This window comes from Vicugna pacos, chromosome 13 (genome assembly GCF_048564905.1).
Source record: "Vicugna pacos chromosome 13, VicPac4, whole genome shotgun sequence".
Classification (NCBI taxonomy): domain Eukaryota; kingdom Metazoa; phylum Chordata; class Mammalia; order Artiodactyla; family Camelidae; genus Vicugna; species Vicugna pacos.
In genome coordinates, this window is record NC_132999.1 from 61,166,247 (window position 1) to 61,189,462 (window position 23,216).

The 23,216-nt window shown below is 42.0% G+C and overlaps 1 protein-coding gene across 1 annotated transcript in view; it reads right to left on the reverse strand.

Moving 5' to 3' along the window:
* Positions 1 to 23,216, reverse strand: part of SLC25A33 (solute carrier family 25 member 33) — a 28,200-nt gene continuing 4,984 nt past the window's right edge. Inside the window, exons 2-7 of the mRNA XM_072975448.1 lie at positions 16,852 to 17,031; positions 8,836 to 8,913; positions 6,767 to 6,867; positions 5,078 to 5,144; positions 1,583 to 1,863; positions 1 to 418 (exon numbers count right to left, since the gene is read on the reverse strand). Coding sequence (XP_072831549.1) covers positions 216 to 418; positions 1,583 to 1,863; positions 5,078 to 5,144; positions 6,767 to 6,867; positions 8,836 to 8,913; positions 16,852 to 17,031 — 910 coding nt within the window. The 3' untranslated portion in view covers positions 1 to 215. The remainder of the gene's footprint in view (positions 419 to 1,582; positions 1,864 to 5,077; positions 5,145 to 6,766; positions 6,868 to 8,835; positions 8,914 to 16,851; positions 17,032 to 23,216) is intronic.

The window sequence follows — 23,216 nt, forward strand, 5'->3', positions numbered from 1 at the left end:
CACAAAACTCAAAAGTTTTAATTAACTGTTAACGTTAATGAATTTTAACCTTCCAGAAGGCATGACTCCAAAAGGCAACATCCAACAGGTGATACAAGCCGGGTATTTTACGGCCTTTCCTGTTTTGGTCTCAAACATTCTAAACATCAATGGAAAAAAAAAAACTCTCTAGAGTTTTTCAGCTTTATTCTTCTAGAGCACAATTTTCTGGCCCGTCACTGAGCATGGTCTTCTAACAGGTATACAATTAACTCATAGGTAGACAGCACAATGGCAGTGTTTGGTATCTGCCGGATGAGCTGGGCAAAGAGTCCTCTATAAAAGGCAAAGTAACCTTCTTCCCGGAAGACCAGCCGAGCAGTCTGGACGAAAGACTTGTACTTGGTGCCCTCCTCCCGGAGCCGTGTCCTGATGACTTCTGCGGAGAGAAATCACACATTGCAGGCTACAGATGAACTGTACTTCCACGCATGTGAGGGCAACTCAAAGTGCACAGCTTTACAACTGTTCCGGTACAACTACGCGCTCTGCTGTCTCCACTCTGTTTGGACGGGACAGTCATGCAGAGACAATGAAAAGCTCTTTTCAGAACATTTTCTAATACTGGGAATTGGTCAATTAGGGACATTTATGTATACATACAAAAGTGAAAAGTAACTTCTAAGGGATAGAAAACAGCTTAGTTTGAATGGGACTTAATTTTAAGATTATTTATGATTTTTTTTTACTCCCAGTTAAACAAACCCTGCCATTTCACTGGAGGTATAATTTGTATGAAGTATGGCAGTATCTTCAACAAGACTTTCTTTACAGGTGCTCCTCAACTTTCTCCTCCTACCAGGATCCTTCTCCACTCTGTCTAGCTTAAAACCTGCCTCCTACCTTTTCAGACCCCGGCCCACCTGGCCCTCCCTCATCCCAGCACCCACAGCACAACACCTGTCACCGCCTGTCAAGCAGACATCGGGGCACGTGACCCAGGAGGCATCCTGACCTCTTTTCTGAGAGCCTGCGGGGCTGCTCTGTGCCCCACCACACGATGGGGACTCAATGACCTGTTATAACTTGACCGTGTGCATTTGTCACAGCTGACGGTGCAGCAGGCTTTTGAAAACAAACCCGGTTTTTCATGGCGCAATAAACTATTTTTTTTTTAAAGTAGTTCAGTAGAACATTAGGTCTATAGTTCCTAGCAAAATAAGCTTGCCAAAGTAGCTTTACTCAGCACTCCATTCAAAGTGGAGGCTGGGAGATCTCTATTTTTTAAAGCGAGGCTTCCATGTCATTTTTTAAAATTGAGAAATTTTAAGTAAAATCCAGATTTCTGGCTTTGCTGAAAACATCAATAGTTCCACCACGCAGAGCCCACATTCTGTCCGTCAAAGTCTGGACCACAGTTAGCTGGAGCTGAGAAAAGCAGAGCTCCCGTCGCTCACATGACCTGCGCCCTCGTGCCGCAGCCGCTGCCCTGGGACTCGGTCACCTCATTACCTGCAGCCTCTGCATTTCACCTTCAGAGGTCTAGACACACCCACACGAACTGCTGGCCGCTTTACTGTTCTGGAAGGAAAGCAAAACCTACCGTGTGGGTAAGCGACACAGGAGGCACATCCCTTAGAAAGAGCAGCAGCTGCCATGAGTCCAAAAAAATTGGTGGAATTTTTCTCAGTCCCATTTGGAGAAGAGGCTAATGGAGCTTCTTTCAGATACTTCTTTAAACTTTCATAAATAGCGAAACAGATGATAGTTTCTGAAATTCCAGCATACGAGGCAGTTAATCCCCTATAGAAGCCACGAATGCCTTCCGTCTGGTAAACGTAGCGGGCACACTGGAGTGTGTTCCTCTGCTTGGAGCCTCTCACTCTGCATAAAGGAGACCAGCGACAGGCCATTAGGACCTGCAGTGAGGAGCCGGCTGTGCACCAAGTCCCGAAGACGATGGGGTGACACAGAGAGAAATCACACTGTGGGTGCCACGTCCCCGTTCAGTGGTTGGCTGAGCCCACCTGCTGGGACACCTGACGGGCCCACAGAACAGTGTGTGCATCTGGGCCCAGAGTCACAGATAGGTGCTCATAGTCTTGGAGTGAATTTTGGAAAGAGCTACATGGAAGATGCTCAAAACAGAGGAAAATACAAGTGCAACGTCATCAGAACGATCCAAATGTCTAAACGCAGGATAGGTACGTAAACTATGGTACATACACTAGATTAAGACAGTCACGTGGAGGGGTATAGCTCAGTGGTAGAGCGCGTGCTTAGCGTGCACGAGGTCCAGGTTCAATCCCCAGGATCGCCATTTAAAATAATAATAATGATGAAAATAATAAAATAAATTCATAAATAATAAAAAAAAGATAGTTGTGAAAGCAGTGAGATATGGGGAAGCACTTAAAGTGGACAGCAGGACAAAGTTATATGTAAAGTATAATCAAATTATGATACAAATATGCTTTAAGAAAACGCTGAAGGAAAGCTCACCAACATCCTGACTGGGCGGTGAGTGTGAGAATGCACTTTCTTACCATTCTAGTCTCCAAGTGGCGTATTTTGATTCTATTATTTCTACATTTATAAAATTATAAACATGGAATGGACGATACAATAACTCAAAAGCCTTAGGCTTGGATGCTCTACCCCACGATGTGAAGTGGTCATAAACTGCCTGATACAAACGGAATCCCAGGATGGACCGTGTTTACACTGGGTGCACATCCAAGACGCCGCCTGTGGGCTGGAGACCAGGGCGCCCTCCTGCTCCGGTCTCGATGGGTGTCCCCCACTCCTGCCCTGGAGTGACCTCTGTAACACGAATGCAAGCATGCCACTCTCCTGCTTAAAATCCTCTAATGCAGGGTTTCTCAGCCTTCGCACTATTGCTATTTTGGGCCAGAGAGCTCTCTGTTGGGGGTTGTCCCAGGCGTTGTAGGGTAGCTAGCAGCGACCCTGGCCTCTGCCTACTAGGTGCCACCGAAAGGGTGAGAAATAAAAACGTCTCTAGACACTGCCAAACATTCCCTGGGGGACAAGGCCCCTGAACCACTGCTCTAGTGGCTCTCTACTGCCCTCAAAATACAAGCCAAGTCCAGACTCCCATTCCCAGCCAGGGCTTTTCAGGACATGGCCCCCCGCCGTTTCTTCAGCCTTATCATCCGGTAACTCCCTCCTGCTGCAGCACCTCCATGTGCACGACACCCCTTCTCTCAGCTGCTCAGGATGGACAATGCTGTCTCACCTCCAGACTTTCTGCAAACACGAGTCACCACCGCCACCCGCCTGGCTGTTCTTCAGATGGTGGGGTGGACGTCGCTGCCACCAGAGGCCTCGCCTCCCTACACATCCTGCCTAGACTGCATTAGGGACCCTCCAGGGTCCTGGAACACTGAGGGCTGCTTATCCCACCAGCCTATAAATTCTCTTGATTTATTTTCTGTGAAGCTGTGAGCTTCTAGAAGGCAGGGCCCGTGTCTTATCCTCTGCTGTTTCCACTGTGACTAGTGAACAGGAAGCATGCAACAAATACTCATTGTTGGGGGATATGTTCACAGAATCCACCCAAACAAAGCTGGGAAATGTCCTGAACGTGGGTCATTACCAGGCAGGTTGAGAAGAAAGCATATAAAGGCTCTCAGCTGACTCGTGCGTGTATCCACTACTAAACAGAAGTGATATTCGGACACCGAGCGCACACCTGGAATTGGGGGTGATTACCAAAGGTTTCCAGGAGAGGATGCTGGTCAGAGGCTTGCAGGACAAGTAGGCGTTCTTGAGGGACAAGAAGGGGAAAACAGATTCCTGGTGAAGGTCAACAGACTCAGAGAGATGGAAGTATGAGAGCACGTGACATTTTTGGAAAATTGCAGAAGATCTTGAACGTAAGTTATGCCAAGAAGACAGGATTTGATCCTGAGAGTAAAAAGGATTCACTCCAGGATTCTGAGCAAGCAATCTTGCTAGTTCAAAATGACTAGCCCTGATGAATTTTAGAAAGTTCTTTCAGCAAGAATGGATTAGGGGGAATATGGAATCAAAGACAGACAATTCAGAGGCTGTGGTGGTCACTGGACAGAAAAACAAGCTAAGCAGATCCCACTGCCACTGCCAGAGGGCGCTCTTGCCCATCCCCTCTCCTCATCACAGGTAGCTTAAAGTTAGACTGTACTAGCTGGAGTTCCCAGTGCCCCACACACATTTCTAAGCAACCTAGTAACAGAAGGTTCTTAGAATCCTATCACAAAACATCATATACCAATATCATTAATTTGAAACTATGGTAGTCACTAGGATGCTGTTTGATCTTGTTATCTAATGTATTAAAAAAGTATATTACTAAGGGGGAGGGTATAGCTCAGTGGTAGCGTGAATGCCTAGCATGCATGAGGTCCTGGGTTCAATCCCCAGTACTTATATTGAAATAAATAAATAAACCTATTGCCACCCCCGCCGGTCAAAAAACGAATTTAAAAAAAAAGTATATTACTATATTGCAATTTTTAAAAACACTGATAACTGTATTTCAATAATTGGTTTCCACTGCTTTGCAAAACATTATTCTAAAAAGTGCCTGTAGGCTTCACTGGAAGGAATCCACCGCATGAAAAATGTTAAGAATCCCTGGCTAGAGTTTCAGGGCAGAAATCTGGGCTATTTGAAAGCCTTGGAGATTAAAATGACCCTTTTGAGACCTGGGGCATTTGCTGTTCTGCCCTTACTGGCATCTTCCCATTTGAAAGAGAGGTCACCTGGAGGAGAGCCCACCATACTCCAACTGGAGGTGGGGTCTGCCAAGAGCAGAGACCCATTACTCTGAGAGAATGTCATGACTGTGGATCTGGTGCCACAACTGAGCAGACTTCCACCATCCCCTTGGGAGTTCTTTCTGTTGTCCCTTGTCTCCCCATTGCCCTTGGCAGTACAAACCTCAAAACAAAAGGAGTATCTACACATGCTTATACCCAGACAAAACAAGGATGCGCCTGGCTCAGGACGCTGTGCAGCCCACCCCACAGCTGGAATCAGCGGAAGAAAAAAATCCCTACGAGTTCTTATATTAAGGAAGGAACAATTAATAACTTACTTCCGTTCTAGCTGCATCCGGGTTTTAACCATCCAAATAGGATTCATTAAGGAATTTGTGACAAAAGCTGGAAGGAAAAAAAAAAAAGAACAGAAAGTGCTATCACTGAAGAGGGTCCGTGCTTATTAAAGCTGTTCCATGTGATAAACTTTAAAATCAGGCTTTCAATGGCTTAGTAATAAAAACAGACAGTAGGAAGCAGTCGCATGTCCATACTGCAGAAGGAAGCCGCAGTCCCCTAAGATGTATCACCTATTGCTATGCTGGACTTAAAACAGATCTCTCAGTTTTCTGGAGCCCTGTCTGGTCTTCCCAGCCTTGGGGTGGTGCTGTTGATATTTCTGTTAACGGGATTCCTATGGTAAACATGAAACTCTTCTAAAACCCAATTTAAAGCTTCAGGTCCAGAAATAATTTGTTTTAAAGTGTTGCCATTCTAATCCAAAAGGTGACCTTATATGTAACTTAAAATAGAAGGAACTAAATCTCCATTTACCTGACTCCACACTTAGACATTTTAATACCTGACTAATCATTTTAGGAACCTGAAGTTTTAAGACTGATCTGCTCACAGGAACCATTTTGGAAGTAAGTCTTCTCCATCTTAATAACGTTCATTATTCTGGACCAACCAAAAAAGCACTATCATGGTATTGGCTTGACACACAGGGCGTCTTATGGAATACATCACCCCTCTACAGTCTAAGTAGACTGATTAGATAACAGGACCCTAGATAGTGGTTTAAAAATCTCCCTCCATGTCCACTTTATTTACCAAGGGTTCTTCTAAGTTAATTTTGCAAAAGTTACAAAACTGATGAACAGTTTATGGCTAACTCACTGTCGGCCTCCTACGTGAAGAGCAACCTCTTCTGAACACCGCATGCCTTGCTCAGAGCTCCAGATTCTGTAAAATGCCTTTCTAGCGTGAAGCAACTTTGCTTCACATCATTTTCTATTTGGGGTCCATAAATTATCATCTATAACTACTCAGATGGATTGCTAGTACTTTTGCTTGGAGTAACAGAGACAAAACAGGTACATACAACTTACAAGCTGGCAGAGGGTGGAAATTTTCCATAAAGTGCCAATTTAATTCTCTAAAATACCTTTTTACTTAAACAGACATAAAACTTATATCTAAAAAGACAGCCTTCTCTCAGCAATCCACATGTCCATTTTTTTTAACTAAGTATTTCCTGGGGGAAAAATCCTGTTATGAATTTTCTATAGTAAGTGGGATGATTCCCTCAAAAAGGAGTAGAAGCTGTGTGACCTACCACTGACCCTCAGAGAATCCTAACACAAGCCCCGAATCCCCAGCATGGAACCCAACTGTGGGGGGTCACGGAAACAGCAGCTCAAATGTTAGAAAATCACTTCATGTAATAGAAAGACATGAAAACACATTAACATGCCTTTAAAAGCTACCTCACACTAACCAAAAGCATGCATGAGAGCCCATCAATTTTGAGGGAGAATAAAAGGCTTTAGAAGTAAAAGAAAATAGAACCCAGTTACAAGCTGCTCTTAAACACTCACATTTTATCAGCTCTAACATAAAGCTTTAGAAAACGATTTTAGATGCAACAGAAACAGAGCTAATTTCTAAGTCCTGGAAAAAGCTGTTTGCACAACACATGCTTTAGGAAAGTAAGAAACGTATCTCCACTCCCTAGGGTAACGTACCTGCAGAGCCAGCTGAGAAAATGTGCACAATATTACTATTAGGCACGAAAATGCCATTGAACTGCTCTTTGGCTTTGGAGTAGCACGCAAAGTACACAGCCCTGTTAGAACAAAGAGAGAGCGCTATGGAGACATCGTACACACATCCCTCCCCAACCTCTGAGAAATGTAGGGATATAGGAAAGAAGCTAACATGTAACCAAAAGCTTGACCTTATCTGTGCTAAAACCAAAACCTGCTGCAGGCACCTTCAGGAAGCTCCTGCATGTCCCTCCAGAAAGTATTCAATGATAATGGACGTGTCCAAAATAACTGAGGAAAAAGAGGTTTTGGTACTAGACACACAAAGTCCATTTATTTTCTTCATTCTAGATAAAATGCCAATCCTTTAAGCACCAACATATCTTGTAATTTTTAAAATCTGTAGTATTTCTGAAACATACCACACTTGTCCTGCCTTATGCCAAAATGAGGATGTCAGATGTGTAATCTGACCTTTTTTCTGATGGCTCGGGATCTCAGAGGAACAGCATACGTGTTTTCATAAACAGCTCCCTCCACTGACATGTTCTTGACCCCCAAAGGGACTCCCGGAAGTGGTGTCAGCCTTCCCCTCCCGCCTTTCTGGTCTTCCCTTCTCTGTCTGTCTGCTTTTTCCTCTTCTGACTGTCTCCTCTCTTGTTGGGGCTGGCGAGCGGGGGCTGGCTGTGATTTTCCCTGCTCCTTCACCAGCAATGTCAGCTGGCCAATGGATCAATCACAGAATGTATTTTGCATCTTAGAATCCTGACTACTTCCAATGTTATAAAACGGTCTACCGTTTTCTCTAGGGCCCAACTGTTCTACATGGCTGTGGTACAGTCATGAATCGCTATCACATTAACAGGTGCTACCAATTTAGCACTGTCCACAAGCAGGTCTGACTCCGTTTTCTTTATTTCCTACATATATGCAGTATGTCTGCCATCTCTTAGGAATGCACACCCCCCGTATAAGCTCACAGACAAGTACTTTCTATATTTAAATAGAATATACACATAAGTTACACAATCCTAAAGGAACAAAAAGGCTTAATAAGATTCTGCATTTTTACAACATTCTCAGGAAATTTGTACATAAATTGAAGAACTGATCTGCAAGAACTCTAGAAGCTTTTAGTCTTCACTTTGTATAAAATAACATTCTCATTTTTGTTATAAAGATTAATTCTCCTTAAGGTCTATTCGAGTATCACGTAGATTCAGGTAAGTGTCCTACTGCTGTCACCCAGCTCCCCCTTGCAGGAAGCAGTTTCTTACCTACTTTTTGCTACACACACACACACTCCCCCACGCACCTACTCACTTGCACACCTCACATGTCTATCCTCTGTGTCAGCGCCGTCCAACAGAACTTTCTGCAGAGACGGAAATGTTCTGTATCTATGATCTGCAGTGCAGGAGCCACTAGTGACATACGAATACTAAGTACCTGAAACATGGCTAGTGAGCCTGAGGAACTGAGTTTTTAATTTTAATTAATTTAAATAGCCCTATGTGGCCAGTGGCTATTGTTTTGGGACAGTGAAGCTTGATATATTCAAGTAAGCTTTGAAGAGAATTGTTAACAAAATGAGGATGCTCTTTTATATAAAGTCTAGAAGTCTTTAAAATTCCTTCAAATCAGTGCTGTCAAGTACAAATGAATCACCCAGGGGTCTGGTTAGAATACAAATTCTGATGCAGGTCTGGGGTGTGGTCTGAGATCTCAGTTATAACAAGCTCCTAGGTGATGCCAACGCTGCTGACACAGGCCATGCTCAGAGCAGTAAACACTTATTTAGCGAAGACTTCAGGTGATGGGAGCAGACGAATTTTCAACTTAAGAATAAAATAACTAGAATCTCTTTCTCACACACACACTAAAAGACTCACCAAGAGTTATCCCTGTTGCTAGATATCAGATGTATTTGGGCAAACCCCACACAGAAAAAGAACCCAGCCACCTAGCAGTACTGCCCCTCTGGGAAGGACCCCGCATATTACACTGCATGCTGTATGTAGTGAGTCAGCCGCAAGTTCAACACTTACCTTGATGGTGCGACTCCAACCAAATTTGGACCCAAGCCTCTAAAAAGTGACTTTGGTCCCTCCTTCTCCAAGATCGACCTGAATAGAAAGAAAAGATCTAACTTTAAAATCCTTAGGCAAGGCCTATGCAAAATGATGAGGGTCAGCCTTCACATTAGCTCCGTGAATAAATACAGAACAGAACGTTTACAAACCCCAGAGTCTCATCTGATTATATTACAATACAGAATCAGAAGAGTGAAAAATAATGCTTTCATGACTGCAGTGAAAAACCATGCTTCCAAGTCTTTCCCCTTGTTCATCCGGGAGCAAGGTTCAGGGTTTGTACCTCACACTGCAGTGCTAGTCAGGCAGTGTGAGCATCTGGCAAAGGGTCTGACACAGGAAACAGTGTCCTCGTTAGGACAAGATTTGCAGAGAAACAGGCTCAAAAATGTCTTTGGATGGCATTTCTTTTGGATTTACTCCTTATTTATAACAATCCTATCTTCTAGACCTTTACTCATTGTAGGAGAGCCCCAACCAGGGATATAAGGAGTAGAAAAACCTAGTAATTTTCACGGGATGGATGACTGCTATTTAAAGCCAAAATCTAGTATCTCGAGTTCAAAGAAAATACCGTGCCTTGCTTTTTCTTTAAAAACTTTTTTTTTAGTGTGGTAACATACACATAATTCTTTTTTTTTTTTTACCATTTTAACCATTTTTAAGTGTACAGTTCAGTGGCAGTAAGTACATTCAAACTGTTGTACAACTCTCACCATCCATCTCTAGACCCTCCTCATCTTCTCAAACTGGAATTCCACACCCATTAAATACGAACTCGCCCTCCCCTCGCAAACACCACTCTAATTTGTCTCTGTGAACTTGCCTACCCTAGGGACCTCACATGAGTGAATCATATAGCATTTGTCCTTTAGTGACAGGCTCATTTTACTTAGCACAGTGTCATTAAGGTTATTTGTTACAGCATGTGTCAGAAAGCCCTTTTTTAAGGCTAAATAACACTCAGTTATATGGATGCCCCACGTGCTGTCCACCCATTTACCTGTCAGTGGACACTTGGGCTGCTTCCACCTTTTGACTACTGTGAACACAAGTGTGAACATGAGTGTCCAAATATCTGTTCAGGTCCCTACTTTGCCACACTATCCACCACAGCAGCTGTACCACTTTACATTCCTACCAGCAATGCACAAAGGTTTAAAATTTTCCACATCCTTGCCAGCATGCTTTAAAAAAAAAAAGTTAAGTATAGTCTCTGACTAAAAATGACTATAAGAGAATTCTCAAAGGATTGCATAGAACATTCTTTTCCTACTATAACATAATGATCTTCAAATTGGTTAAATTTATTCTTTTCAATGGCTCAATCTTCATGGTATCCTAGAGAATTTATATTGTTAAATTATGGTCCTCTCCAGTTTAATCTTCTTCTCTGAGGATTTTTTTTTAACTTGGTAATTAGTACCTCCAATATGACAGCATTCCGAGCTGATCTAGCTCACAGATAATCCTATTGTCAAAAGAGTTTATATAATGTTTTACCTTTTATTATGACACTGAAGGTAAGATTAAAAGGTATCTTCCACTTTATGGAAAACATTTTCCTATAAAGCCAATAGCCAATTCTGTTTCTACCAATTTCCACTTCTTCCATAGAGAAAGCTTTTAAAACAAAGCTGGAATTTTTGGTGCACGTGAGGTTAAGCTGATATTCTGGTCTGTGGCATGTTGGACGATGTTAAAGTTTTATCTGTTTGTAGCTTGCCTTCTTTCTTCAGATCAGTGTAATGTTTCATAATCTAGATCCCCTGAATGTACAAACTAAATAAAAATTTGAATCTTAGCCTCTCTTCTACAAATTTCTGGATGTTTATAAAATATTTCAATACAAGAATATTTGTACCTTTAACAGCTTTCCTAAAAAGTAGGAGGCTAGCAATTAGACAAGAGAAAATAAATAGAAGTATCTAGATTGGAAAGGAAAGAGCAAATCTATCTACATCCACAGACTACATGGTCTTATATATACAGAAGGAAAAACTAAGGAATCCACTAAAACAATCACTATAATTAATAAACAAGTTCAATAAGGTTGCAGGATACAAGCTCAATATACAAAAACCAATTGTACTTCTCTATAGTAGCAGCAAACAGTCTGAAAATGGAAATAAAAATTCCACTTAACAATAGCAACGAAAAGCACAAAATACTTATCTCTAGAGATGAAGTAGATTAGTGGCTGCCAGAGGCTGGGGGAGGGGGAAATGGGGAATGATTACTAATGGGTATGTTTCTCTTCGGTGTGATGGAGATTTTCTAGAATTAGACAGTAGTGGTGGTCATATAACTCTGTGAATATATTCAAACCCACTGAACTGTATATTTTAAAAGGATGAATTTTATCGTATGTGAATAATACCTCAATAAAGCTATCATTAAAAAAAGTAATAAACTAGACCTCAGTTCTATCTATATAATTAAATTACTTAAAAGCAGTGGGAGACAGAAGTCTTCTTTTCTAATCATAGACCCTTTTCCTTACTGGCAGGTATCAACCCAGGCCCTTTTAAGTGATCCCAAGATGCACTCTTGTCTGAGTGGCCCAGACTAAACCCTCCAGTGACTGAGTGTCACATGAAGGCACTCTGCTCGCCACACTAGACAACGAGACAGTGCATCTCACTAAAGTACAGCATACATTTCTTCTTCTCTTTTTTTAGTGGCATCTGGGAAGGTCAAAGCAATGTGTTTCAAATAGGACCTAGCCATACAACAGAACATCATTTGGCAAGAAAAAGGAGGAACTGACACACATTACAAGGATGAACCTTCCAGAAACATTACGTTAAGTGAAAGCAGTGGACACAAAAGGCCATTATGTTGTGTGATCTCATTTATATGAAATATCCAGGAGACAAATCAATAGAGACAAAGTAGACTAGTGGTTGGCTGTCCAGGGTTGGGCGCCTGGGGATGGGGAGTGGCCGTAATCAGGTGAGGGGATCCTTGTGGTGGGGGTGAAAAAGTTCTAAAATCAAACTGTCATGGTGGTTGCACAAAACCCTGTGAATTCATGAAAACAGCTGAACTGTATGCTTTAAGTGGGCAAACTGTATGGTATATGGATTAATTTTAATAAAGCAGTTAAACAACAATCTATAGAAAGGCCACTGAAAAAGTCCTTGAAAATAGAAGAGATATTGGCAGGAACTGAGTTTTAAAATAAAATTTAGCTCTTGTGCTAAATCAATCACTTAACAACAAATGATAAAACTGGAATATAGACTGTAGATTAGTTAAACAACAGTGTATCAATATTAAATTTCTTGAATTTGAAAACCGTACTGTGGTTTTAAGAGAATAGCATTGTTTTAGGAAATAAATGCTGAAGAATTAGGGGTAAAGTGATATAGTATGTGTAACTTATTTTCCAATGGTTCAGAAAAAAAGTATGCTTGTATATACAGAGCAAACACAAATAAACAAATGTGGCAAAAATGTTAAAACTGGTGACCTGAGGTAGAGAATACAAGCACGTTATCTGTACTGTTTCTGTAACTTTGAAATTATTTCAAAACAAAATTCTTAAAAATAAAAAAGCTATATGGGGGTAAAGGGGGTGGGAAGGGACAAACTGGGAGTTTAAGATTTACAGATACTAACTACTATATATAAAATAGATAAACAACAAGGTCCTACTGTGTAGCACAGGGAACTACACTCAATACCGTGCAGTAACCTATAATGAAAAAGCATATGAAATTGAATATATGTATGTACATGTATGAAAATTATGCTGCACACCAGAAATTGACACAACATTGTAAACTGACTATACTTCAATTTTAAAAAATGCCAAAAAAAAAGCTATAGGTCATAGGTTATAAAAATACTGAACTCATGTTTTTAGCTCACAAAGCCGTTGGTGTAAAGACAATTCGTGGGTTTCTGTAAACCTAATACTCCAAATGACGTCCACAGGGTTTCAGTGCATTTGCACACTGGCCAAAAGCTAAGCCATTTGGTCCTTACTAGAGGCATGAGAATTTAGTGTTTTCAACTTTAAACACTTTACTGTTACTCCTCAAAACAAGATTGTGCTTTTAAAAAGCCAAGCTCTCCAAAACTTCTTTCAAATAATACCTTCAAGTGACCTACACTTTATAATACAGTATGTAGAAGACTTCAAATGGTCAATACAGGCAAAATTTTTTAAAGTTTATCAGAGGTCCCATTAATGCTCACTGTGCAGCCAGCACCAGGAGTCACTTAAACACCATTAAGGGAACCTCTGGCTCCAGGAAGCTCGGAGCCTCTCATCCATAATGCAGCAGCGAGCTCGTGTCCTCAAGTGACTTGGGCCTTTTAAGAACTGCAGAAAGGCTGTCTCCATAGTTACGCGTATTAACAGTAGGCAAAAAGTCAAATCTGTTACATAATTCAAACTTCTAACCTATCTGGATGTTTACAAAACTTTTCTGGAACAATCAAGTTCCTACTATAAATGGTACTCTCCAGCTTCAAAATAAAGCATGTTTGGACTGAGACTAATTTTCCCACGGTTGTATAAACTTTCATTTAGGAAAGAAATGCAAAAGGAAATCAGAGTCTTGTTTGGAGCATCTCATTCTCTTCACTAGTTTTAGATCATAACACGCGTGCCACAGACCGATCCGAGACAAAGCCCCCATCTGAACACATCCGCTTTTTAAAAGAGAGACAACTTCACTAATATATTACTTTTCAGACTAAAAAGATACTTGAAAAAAACAAAAATAAGGTACCTGAGTAGTTTAAAGAGTAGGTTCTGCTTACTAAAAAAAAAAAAAAAAAAAGACTAAGTCATAAGACTTTTTAAAGCAGATACTTGAACTTAATGGATATATTATTACTGTTTGGAAAATTTAATAGGGAGAGCCTAAATGTGTTAACATCTTTCCTTTTTTCTTTTTAAGTAACTATATTCAAAATATAAAGGTAATCAGTGCTTCAATGGGGAATATTTTTCCTCTAACAGGTTAACTTAATAGAAGACACAAGCAAACACTGGTGTGCATTTTGAAAAGTAAACTTCCTGTAAACAAACTCCATTGCCTGGTAAGTCTTTAAGCATGTAGTACTTCTTCAAAGAGTTAAGCCTAATAATAAGCAGCTTGGTTTTAAACAAATAATCATTTGATAAACCCAAAAGCTTCTAAAACTGTGAACAGACAACCTTGCTGGGCTTTGTGATACAGAGAAAAGGCCCGGATGCTTGTCCTGGGTTTACTTCCGAGACAAAGAGCCTGTTCCGTAGACCATCATCACTGCCCTTAGCCTGAGGGTGGTGAATGGAAGAATCTGAAAGCAGTCCAATAACCAGGCGAGAGGAGGGCAGCCTCACCGGGGTGGTGGTGAAGTGAAAAGCAGTCATCTTCCACGAAACCACCCTCCAAGACAATGCTTCTAATGCTGGCGCACCGTCTCCATGTAAGTACCGGGTAACAGGCTGCTTTCAGTACTTATTAACAGGAAAAGACATTCCTCCTCAAGAGCAAGTGTGCTTTCTTCTGATGAGAATTATGCAATACGACAGTCCCCCTTTTCTTTTGGCCACTGAGAAACTCAGTTATAAATCCTATGTTTAAAAAGTACAGAAAGTATTAGATTGCAGCTAACATTTATCGTTTACATGGCCGGGGAAGGAGTGTGTGTTAAGCTCTTTATATTCAGTATTTTACTGATGTGCCAAAATTCATCCATTCATCCTATCCGTACTGAATTCCTGCTGTGGGACAGGCTGCACTCTCAGGACTAGGGGATACCTCAGTGGTCAGAACAAATCAAAGTCCCTGCCTGTCCGGAACCTCCATTCTGGTGGGGGCAGGGAGAGAAAATAAACGGTATAAATACTTTATAAATCTTTTGAAAACTACACTGTATTATGGATGGAGGTAAGTGCTATGGATACAAATAAAGCGGGAAGGAAGAATGGGGCATGAAGGGAGGGCTCAGTTTTAAACAGCATGGTCACTGCAAGGCCCTCCTGCAAAGGTGACAATGGAGAGCCAGACATGCAGATAATGTCCAGGACAAAGGCCCTGCTGTGGAATGTTCCAATGTTCCCAGTCTTTTAAAGGGACAGTAAGGAGGCCAGTGTCGCTGAAGGGGTTGGGGAGGAGAAATACGAGATGAAGTCAGAGCAGTGCTGGGAGACGACAGCAGTGCTGAGCCTGGCAGGCCTCAGGGGTAGCTCTGGTGGTCCCTCGGGAGAAGGTGGCCTGGGAGGCTCCGAGAACAGGGTTCCCCGGCTGCTCCTCCAAGAACAGCCTGAGGGTGGAGAGGGGCATGAGGTCTCAAGTCACACCAGTGAGGAAAACAGGTTGCTGGTGTGTGGTGTGGGCACTGTCCATGTGTTTTAAAAGATGGAGAGGCTTTTTTTTTTCCTTTGGTTTACATTTTAGCAAACAATTGCCCTGACCGGGGTAGAATATACATTTACGGGAGATTATTGGAGACAGAGAGACAGATACTGGAGCCGCAGAACATGCATCCTAAAGCACCTGCACCAAAGAGACACACCCGTTCACCTTAGGGCTGGGCCCTGTGGCACCCACCGCTTCCGGGCACCAGTTTCCCAGTTACCGTAAATATGCAAAACCACTAGTCATGAGCTATTGGCAAGTATGTAAGAGGAAGTTTACCTTGGATGTTAGTAGAGTTGGCAAACTACTTCTCTGTTTCATTGCGTCCAAAGCACTTAAGTTCCTCAGAAGAAAGGTGTCATGAGACACTGCTAATGACAAAACTTATAAAAGGCAAACCAGGGCAGGGTGTCTTCAGTGTCATGCTCTCTGAGGAAGTGGCCTGTCCTCTCCTTACTGAGGGCAAATGTGCCTTAACCTCTGCCTTGTGTCTCCCCTCCCCTTCTCAGTGGTTAATTTTTGAAAAATGGATTCTCCTGGAGTCTTGGGTACAGCCTTCTCTTTCCCTAGATGGGTTTCTGACTCACTTGGGACCCTGCCCTTGGCAGCCTCTATGGCCCCATGAGCTCGGATGCACCCTCTTACACACGTTTGGCGTGAGTGCCTGAGAGACTTGGAAGGCAGCTTTAAAAACAAAATGTACCTAAAAATAAATTAAGTCCTTTCCAATTCATTCCACCTTATCTAAAATGTGACTAAACTCTGCCCAAAGTGAGAAGTATTGTGGTTATTGAGACAGAGTATTTCTATTTTATTACATCTTTTTCTAATGTTTCCCAACAAAACATCCACACTGATACACAGCAGTGTCTGTCTTGAACACACACTCTCCCAACGATCGGTTTTAAAGACCTGAACATCTTGTGGGGTCATATTCAACCATCATTTATGGAATATCTCTTTTAAAGTACAAGGCCCTGAGATAAAACGCAGACACTGCCGGGGCTCTTCTGAATTTGTGATTTTGCCCTAAGCATAGAGACTGATAAGCCAAATTCAACTTAAGCAGAGGAGATTATTCTTAATGCAGTAACAGTAATAAATTAAGCAGGTAGCCTAGGTATGAAACAAAAATGTTAAAGACCATTTTACTAAATATATCTCACAACTTTTTTATAAATGTAAAATTACCTCCAAATAAAAAGTAAAAACGTGTAACATTCTGTTTCCATATTACTTCCTCTTAAAATATTCACAGCCCTTCTCTTGTACAACTTTTAGATTTTTAATTTCATTCTACCACCAGGGCTTCTTGCTAGCCCTCAACAGATGTGGGGGCAAGAATAACACTTTGATGCAACAATTTAAACGTGGATTCGGGGTTTGCTTTGTTAGGTTTACTTTAACTGTCCCCAGACGCTGATCACATGCACAGCAGGAGCCCTGCAGCCAAGGAAACAAGGTCAGAGTTCAAAGGTATTGGTACAGAAACCTAATTTTCAAATTTGGACAAAGCTTGTAAAAATAGAACATCCCATCTCATGGGCTTAGTAAACATTCTGTGCTGATAGTGGGGGCAGGAGTCCAGAATGGGGACTGAACTTACTTCAGAACCTGTAAGAGCCCTGGTGTCACAGACGTTGGTCTCACCATTCCAGCGCCACTAATGGTCCCCAGATGAACCTGAGGATAATAGACTGTCCGAAGAGCTAATCTTGAAGACTGCAACCTCGTCTTAATGACTTCGAGTGGACAAGTGAAAACAGCACCGACCGTGCCCCCACATCTGTAAGAAAAGAAGTCACAACAGGATCGGAAAAGCTATACCATCCTCTCTATGGAAACAAAATGTGAAACTGAAATTTTCTCTATTTAAAAAAAAGGTACCTATGTTCATTTCATAATTAGAACATACCAGGAGGTTAAAAAAAGAATCAGTTGAAATCCCAGCACCTAAAGAGATAATCATTGTTAACACATTAGCACATCCTTTAGGGCTTTTCATTACAGGCCTTTTAATCTGACATTTTTTTTTTCTCATCTAGATATCGTGAATGTCTTTCCACGCGAACATACACACACCGACACCATCATTTGTAACGGCTGCATACTATTCTTCGGTATCAATGTATAATATTTTAACATATTTTCTGTTAGATATTCATGTCTTTTCTAATTTCACTGCCAGGTTGCAACAAATATTCTGGAAAATGCATCTTTTCACAATGAAACAAAATAGTTATCAGGTAATACTACTATTTTGAAAATCAGTTGACTACAACACAGGTTTCTATTAAAATCTGATAAATTTGGACTCCATTGAAAATCAGACTAAAGCTTACTTTTAAAGATGAAGCCCTTGTGTTTCCCTCAGTCAGAACTAATCAATTCATCCTCTGGGATTTCATAGTTGCACTGTCTCTGAGGGTCAGTGTTCCCCTAACTACACTTTATTATTTGTTCCTATCAAAATATTACCTGAATTCAAAATTTTTCTTCAAGACAACTCACCTATTTATCCCCAAATACCTACTTCCATCTTTTCTTAAACAATAATACCCCTGAAACTGCTTATCTGATGGGCTGGTTATAGATACCAAGGTCATGTACCATCCAATGGCGCCCCCACACCACCAGCCATACAGGGTGAAATCTTTGAGAAACAATAAAGGTCAGTACCTGAGTCTTAGTCATCTTTGTACCCCTGGGCTTAGGACTCACAGGCTCACAAATAAGATTTGCTAATAAGAAATGGAATTATTAAATTGGGATTTCAAGGAGACTGCCTTTTAAGGGATTGAAATGTTTGAAAACAGCACTTACTGTCCACCTCCTGTCACAGGCCGACTCTCCCATGAGACGGGGAGCCCCCTCCCTCTGTACGTTCCTGCACCTAGCTAGAGGACAGTATTGGGCCTCTATGATTGAGAAAAGGAAAGACAGGGAAGGATGGGTCCTGGGAAACAGAATATTTAAGTGAGCTTCCCTACTCCACCACATGCAGGGGTTGGAAATGTGGACACGAACCCAGCACCTAGCACACACCCTGAAGGAAGGAATGAAGTAAAATCCCCAGGCAGCATTTCAAAATCAGAAGCCTAGTTCTACAGAGCAGGTAAAAACCTGATAATTGAGAGCTAGGTAAGAGCCATCAGCGCTACTACCATTGACTGAATGGTTATTTCATGGCATGCATTCAATCCTCCAACAATCCTACGAGGTAGGAACTATTATTTAGCCTCAATTTACCATGAAGAACCTGAATGTCAGAAAAAAAGAGAATGAAGTGCACAGATTAGGGGAAGAGGGGGAGGAGAGGAAAACAGCTGTTTTGGGCTAGGTAGGTAACCCTGCTTTAAAATTATGATGATAATATAGCCTAAGCTGAACTGTTTGTCTACACAGTGTTTTTTGAACCGTGGGCCAAAGCCCATCATCCACAAAGCAACGCAGAGAACCACAATCGGGACGAGAAGGGAGCATGGCAGGAAGGACTTGATGTACCGAACAACTACCGTCTGACTCTCCTGGATTTTGCAGGGTGATACTATCCTGACCTTACAGACCGGGAACCTGGATCTCAATGAGGTTATCCACTTTCTCAAAGAAGCCACAAGTGACTAAGTGTCTAGACTGAAGCCCAAATCCACATCCTGTCTTCAAAGCTTGTGTTCTTACAACTGCACTATGGTTTTCCCTTCAGGATAATTATGCAAAAACAGGTACTATATACATGTAGTTAAGCTTATTTAGACTATTTCCGTCCACTTTCAAAACGGAAAATTGTTGATTAGACAACTAGGACTTTAAAACTCGAAAGTGTCTTTTTGTATCAAGAAAAAATTGTGAGCCCAACTGAATGTTGGTCTGTATAATGTGCTCTAAGCACTAGAATGTATCTAAAGAAAATGGGGTATGATGGGAATTATTTTAAAAAAGTAAAAAAAACCCCAAAAAACCACCTTCCAAATCTGTGTCTATTCACACAAAATAAATTGATCTTAACTATTAAAATAATAACCATGTGCTTAAAAAGCAGTATAACATTTTAAACTTTGGAAAATCTACAAGCTCTTGAGTAAGATAAAGACATATCTGAAATCAATACCATGACTCCAGGTCACTGAAAAAAACAGAGCTTTGGGTAAATTCTTTCATCAGAATGTCAACAGTTTCAATACGACACGAGTCAACAACATTTGCTTTGTCCCTAGGTTAGCAGTGCTTCTCACCGTGGCCAACTGCCATCCAAACCAATGCCACTGACCAGAGGATGGCCCGCAGGACAGTGCCTGTCTAAGGAAGCAAATGTGTCTGCGGACAGCTGGCTGATCACCTCCTGGGGGTGACAAGCCACACTCACTGCACAGCCAGTGTTCTCTGTGTCACACACCGCGTCCAGGACAGGCGTAGGGGAGGTGGTCTCCAACTTGCCAGGGGTGAGCTAAGGCATTCCAGCTCCCTCTTCTGCAGGAGGGCTGATGCCGCCTCAGAGCATCACGGGAAAACAACTGAAACCTGGGAAAGCACTGCACACTGTCAACAGTGGTATGAAATAACCACTCGGTAGTTAAGCCCTTCCTCACCTAGCAGGAAAAAAAATCTTAGATGAAAAATACCCAAAGGAGATCTTAAATCAAGCTGAGTTGCATACATATTCACTAAAATACTCTTAATCAGAAGAAAACAGATTCTGATATTAAATTAAATTGCCCACCGAACATTCTTCCTGAAATTTAAGATATTTCATAGCAGAATTTTAAAAGTTATCTTTCAGTTCAACTGCTTTTTCTTTCTTCATGAACCAACACATACAGGATAATTCATCAACCTGAGGAGATAATAGATACTATAAATCAAAATACTGACTTCTCTAGATTGGCTTTCCAAATTTTCTAAAGATATTTAATCATGCTGGGTCCAAAGCACTTAAGAGTACAACAAACTATATTTTTTATAGAAAAAAGTTCTCATCAGTTCTCAAGTCTTTGATGCCAAGACCTTCAACATCAGCCTGACTCCTCACCAAGGTCAACTGGAGGGATGAAGCCCTTCCCACTGTGACTCTGCAAAAGGTGTTAACTGAGTTTTCAGGAGTCTCAATTCGGAAAGGAGCGAGTCCTTTGCAGCCCTCCCCCATCACCGGTTTTCAGCTGTGCCCCACTGAATCCTGCCTTTCCTATCAATGATGTCACAGGCAGACCCGTGACTTCCTGGTAACTTCCAGTTTTTCAAATTCTGTCCTGTCTAAAACGTCGATCTCAAATCTGATTTAAAACTTGCTTCCACCACTGCCAGTCAGATAGGTGACTGGATGGGGCTTGGTGGAGGAGGGGACCCTTTCTTTCCTTCCGTTTGGGGTTCTCTGGGCAGAAGGACAGGGGGAGAAGTCCTATGGAAACAGTCTCGGTCTTGCTGGGGGTCCACCTGGCTGTGTACATTATGTACACTTGTGTGTACATACAAGTATATACATATGTAATTCGCCTCAGCGAACGTTATGACTTCAGCGACAATGCTATGCAGGCCTCCTTGGGGTGGTGTTCAATCTCACCAGGAGCCCTGACACTGGGAACCCCTGTACTGGGCCCACTAGCAGTCCCTCCCCAAAGCTCCTTCGGCCTTACTTGCTTGGGAACCTTGCAGACTAGGTGTCTTTCCTTCCTTTGGTCCCCGTGCTCCCTAATGCCACTAACATCCTTCCATGGCCACCAAGAGGCAACAAGATGGACACTCAGTAGGAAGTCACCCCCATGTCCTTCCTAAGCACACCACACCGGTCCCTTCTCATCCTGCAGACCCAGGCTAATGCAGCAGCCACCCACCTGCAGGGAGCCTCTGGACAGGGCAAGCTACTGCCTCTCAGCCTCACAACCTCACAACCTCACTCCATCTACAGCCCAGACCGGTAGGGGCTAATGACAGGGAAAGGGACAGTGACAGAAAAGGCCTCTCAACACTCTACGGGTCACCATGCTGACAATTAGAATCTTCCTGCTCTGCCCACACAGCCTGGTGCAGTGGTCAATGCAGACGGCAGATTCCGCCACCTCCTTCTGAGTCTTAGAGCTGGCTCCTCTCGGTTCAGCTGAGGGCCCTGGCAGCCAGTGCTCAGACAACAGGACAAGTCACGGTCAACATCGAGTTCTGAGATGACAGAGTGTCAGCATCACACAGTAAGGGAACTGATTCTGATTGGATCCTGATACTTTAAACCACTAATCTCCAAAGTGAAGGAGTGCATGCAGTGATCCACGGGCATACAGGAAGAAAACATTACAGAAAGAAATAAAATTCCACTTTATTTAGAATCCCCACCATTTAATTTCTATTTTGTGTGTATGCTTCAGAATGTGTATAAAATTAATAGAGTACTATGAATACACATGGGGATGTGCATTTTAACCACAGGGTTGTGTGATCAAAGTTTGAAGACCACTATTCTAGACCAGTCAGTGGCTCTCAACCAGAGCATCTCTGTCCTCAAGCCAGTGGCACCTGGCAATGTCTGAAGACATTTTTGGTTGTTGAAATTGGGGGAGGGGGTACTAGCACCTCATGTGTAGAGGCCAGGGATGCTGGTAAACATCCTATACTGTACAGGACAATCCTGACCTCTAAACAAAGAATGATGTGACCAAGGTTGAGAAACTCTGCTCCAGATCAATAAAACGGACAGCATATTTGAAGGCAGTATGACCAATGTGGAGGATACTGCTGGACGCCTCTCAGCATCTATTCTCCTCTTCCTCTGTCTTGACAAGATCCCAATTTTCTTAAGCCATTTAGTTTGGAATGGGATTGAACTCATGTCTAGTTTAGTCCCAACTCATTTAACGTCATGTCATGCCATCTGTTCAGAGATGGGCACAGAATTCAGCCCACGATAAGCAGCAGTAATCCCCCCAGGAGCAGCACTGGTTTAGAGCCGGGTGCCCGTCCAAGTTGGTCTAATCAGAGTTAAGCTCAAGACTTGTTCAATGGTGGAGAAACACCCGGAGGTGCTGGAAGCTGTTCTGTGTTCATGCAGCGACCAACCTTGGAATCAAGCAGATATTTCTGGAAAGCAGAGCAGTCACTGTGGGGTCCCATGGTGACGCTGTTGAGCTATGTAGATAAGACCTTCCCAAGCCTGTGCTGTCTCTGGAATTTAGGTCTATGTGCCAATAATCAAGCCAGTTGGAAGTGAATTTTTTACTACTTACAACTGAAAGCCTCCTAATGAGCCTAGTCAATAAAAAAGTTCACACCCAGGCTCTCCAAGAAAGTACTTAAAGGGTTTAACTATCATCAGTAATCTTCCAAAATGCAGATGGGACCTGTGCTTCTAGTGGGTTATGTTTCTAACAGCTATAAGGAAATCCCCTGGATATTAATTTAATTTCGCTCCTAAAATACCACTCTAGTCAGTGATGCCAAAGTTCAGAGAATTCTCTGTGGGATATTCCATTCAGCAAAGCCATCCAAGAGGTCTGACTAGGGTAGCAGAAAGGCCACGAAGAGCAGTTAAATCACACGTGTCTCAGAGCGGTCACAAGAAATAGTAACTCTCTAAAGTCTACTTAATTTTCTAAAGAAATCTGTTACTGGTATTTTCCTGCACCTTTCCCCTTTTACTACTTTTTTTCTTTTTTTGATAAAAATGTCCCTCCCCTCATTCTCTATTCTTCCTGCCAAGAAACGAAGTCTTGTGTTTATGACATAAAGATGTATTTAGTACAGCACAGGGAACCATATTCAATATCTTGTAACCTATAGTGAAGAAGAATATGAGAACAAATTTATGTTCCTATGGGACTGAACTATTGTGCTGTACACCAGAAACTGACACAACACTGTAAACTGACTATACTTCAATAAAAATATATTAAAAAAAAAGGTGTATTTAGCTGTTTATCTTTGCCCACATAGGCCTTGCTTGCTTTTTCTGTCCATGAATTAGGCTCCTGTCTTCCAGTTTATAGCAGAACA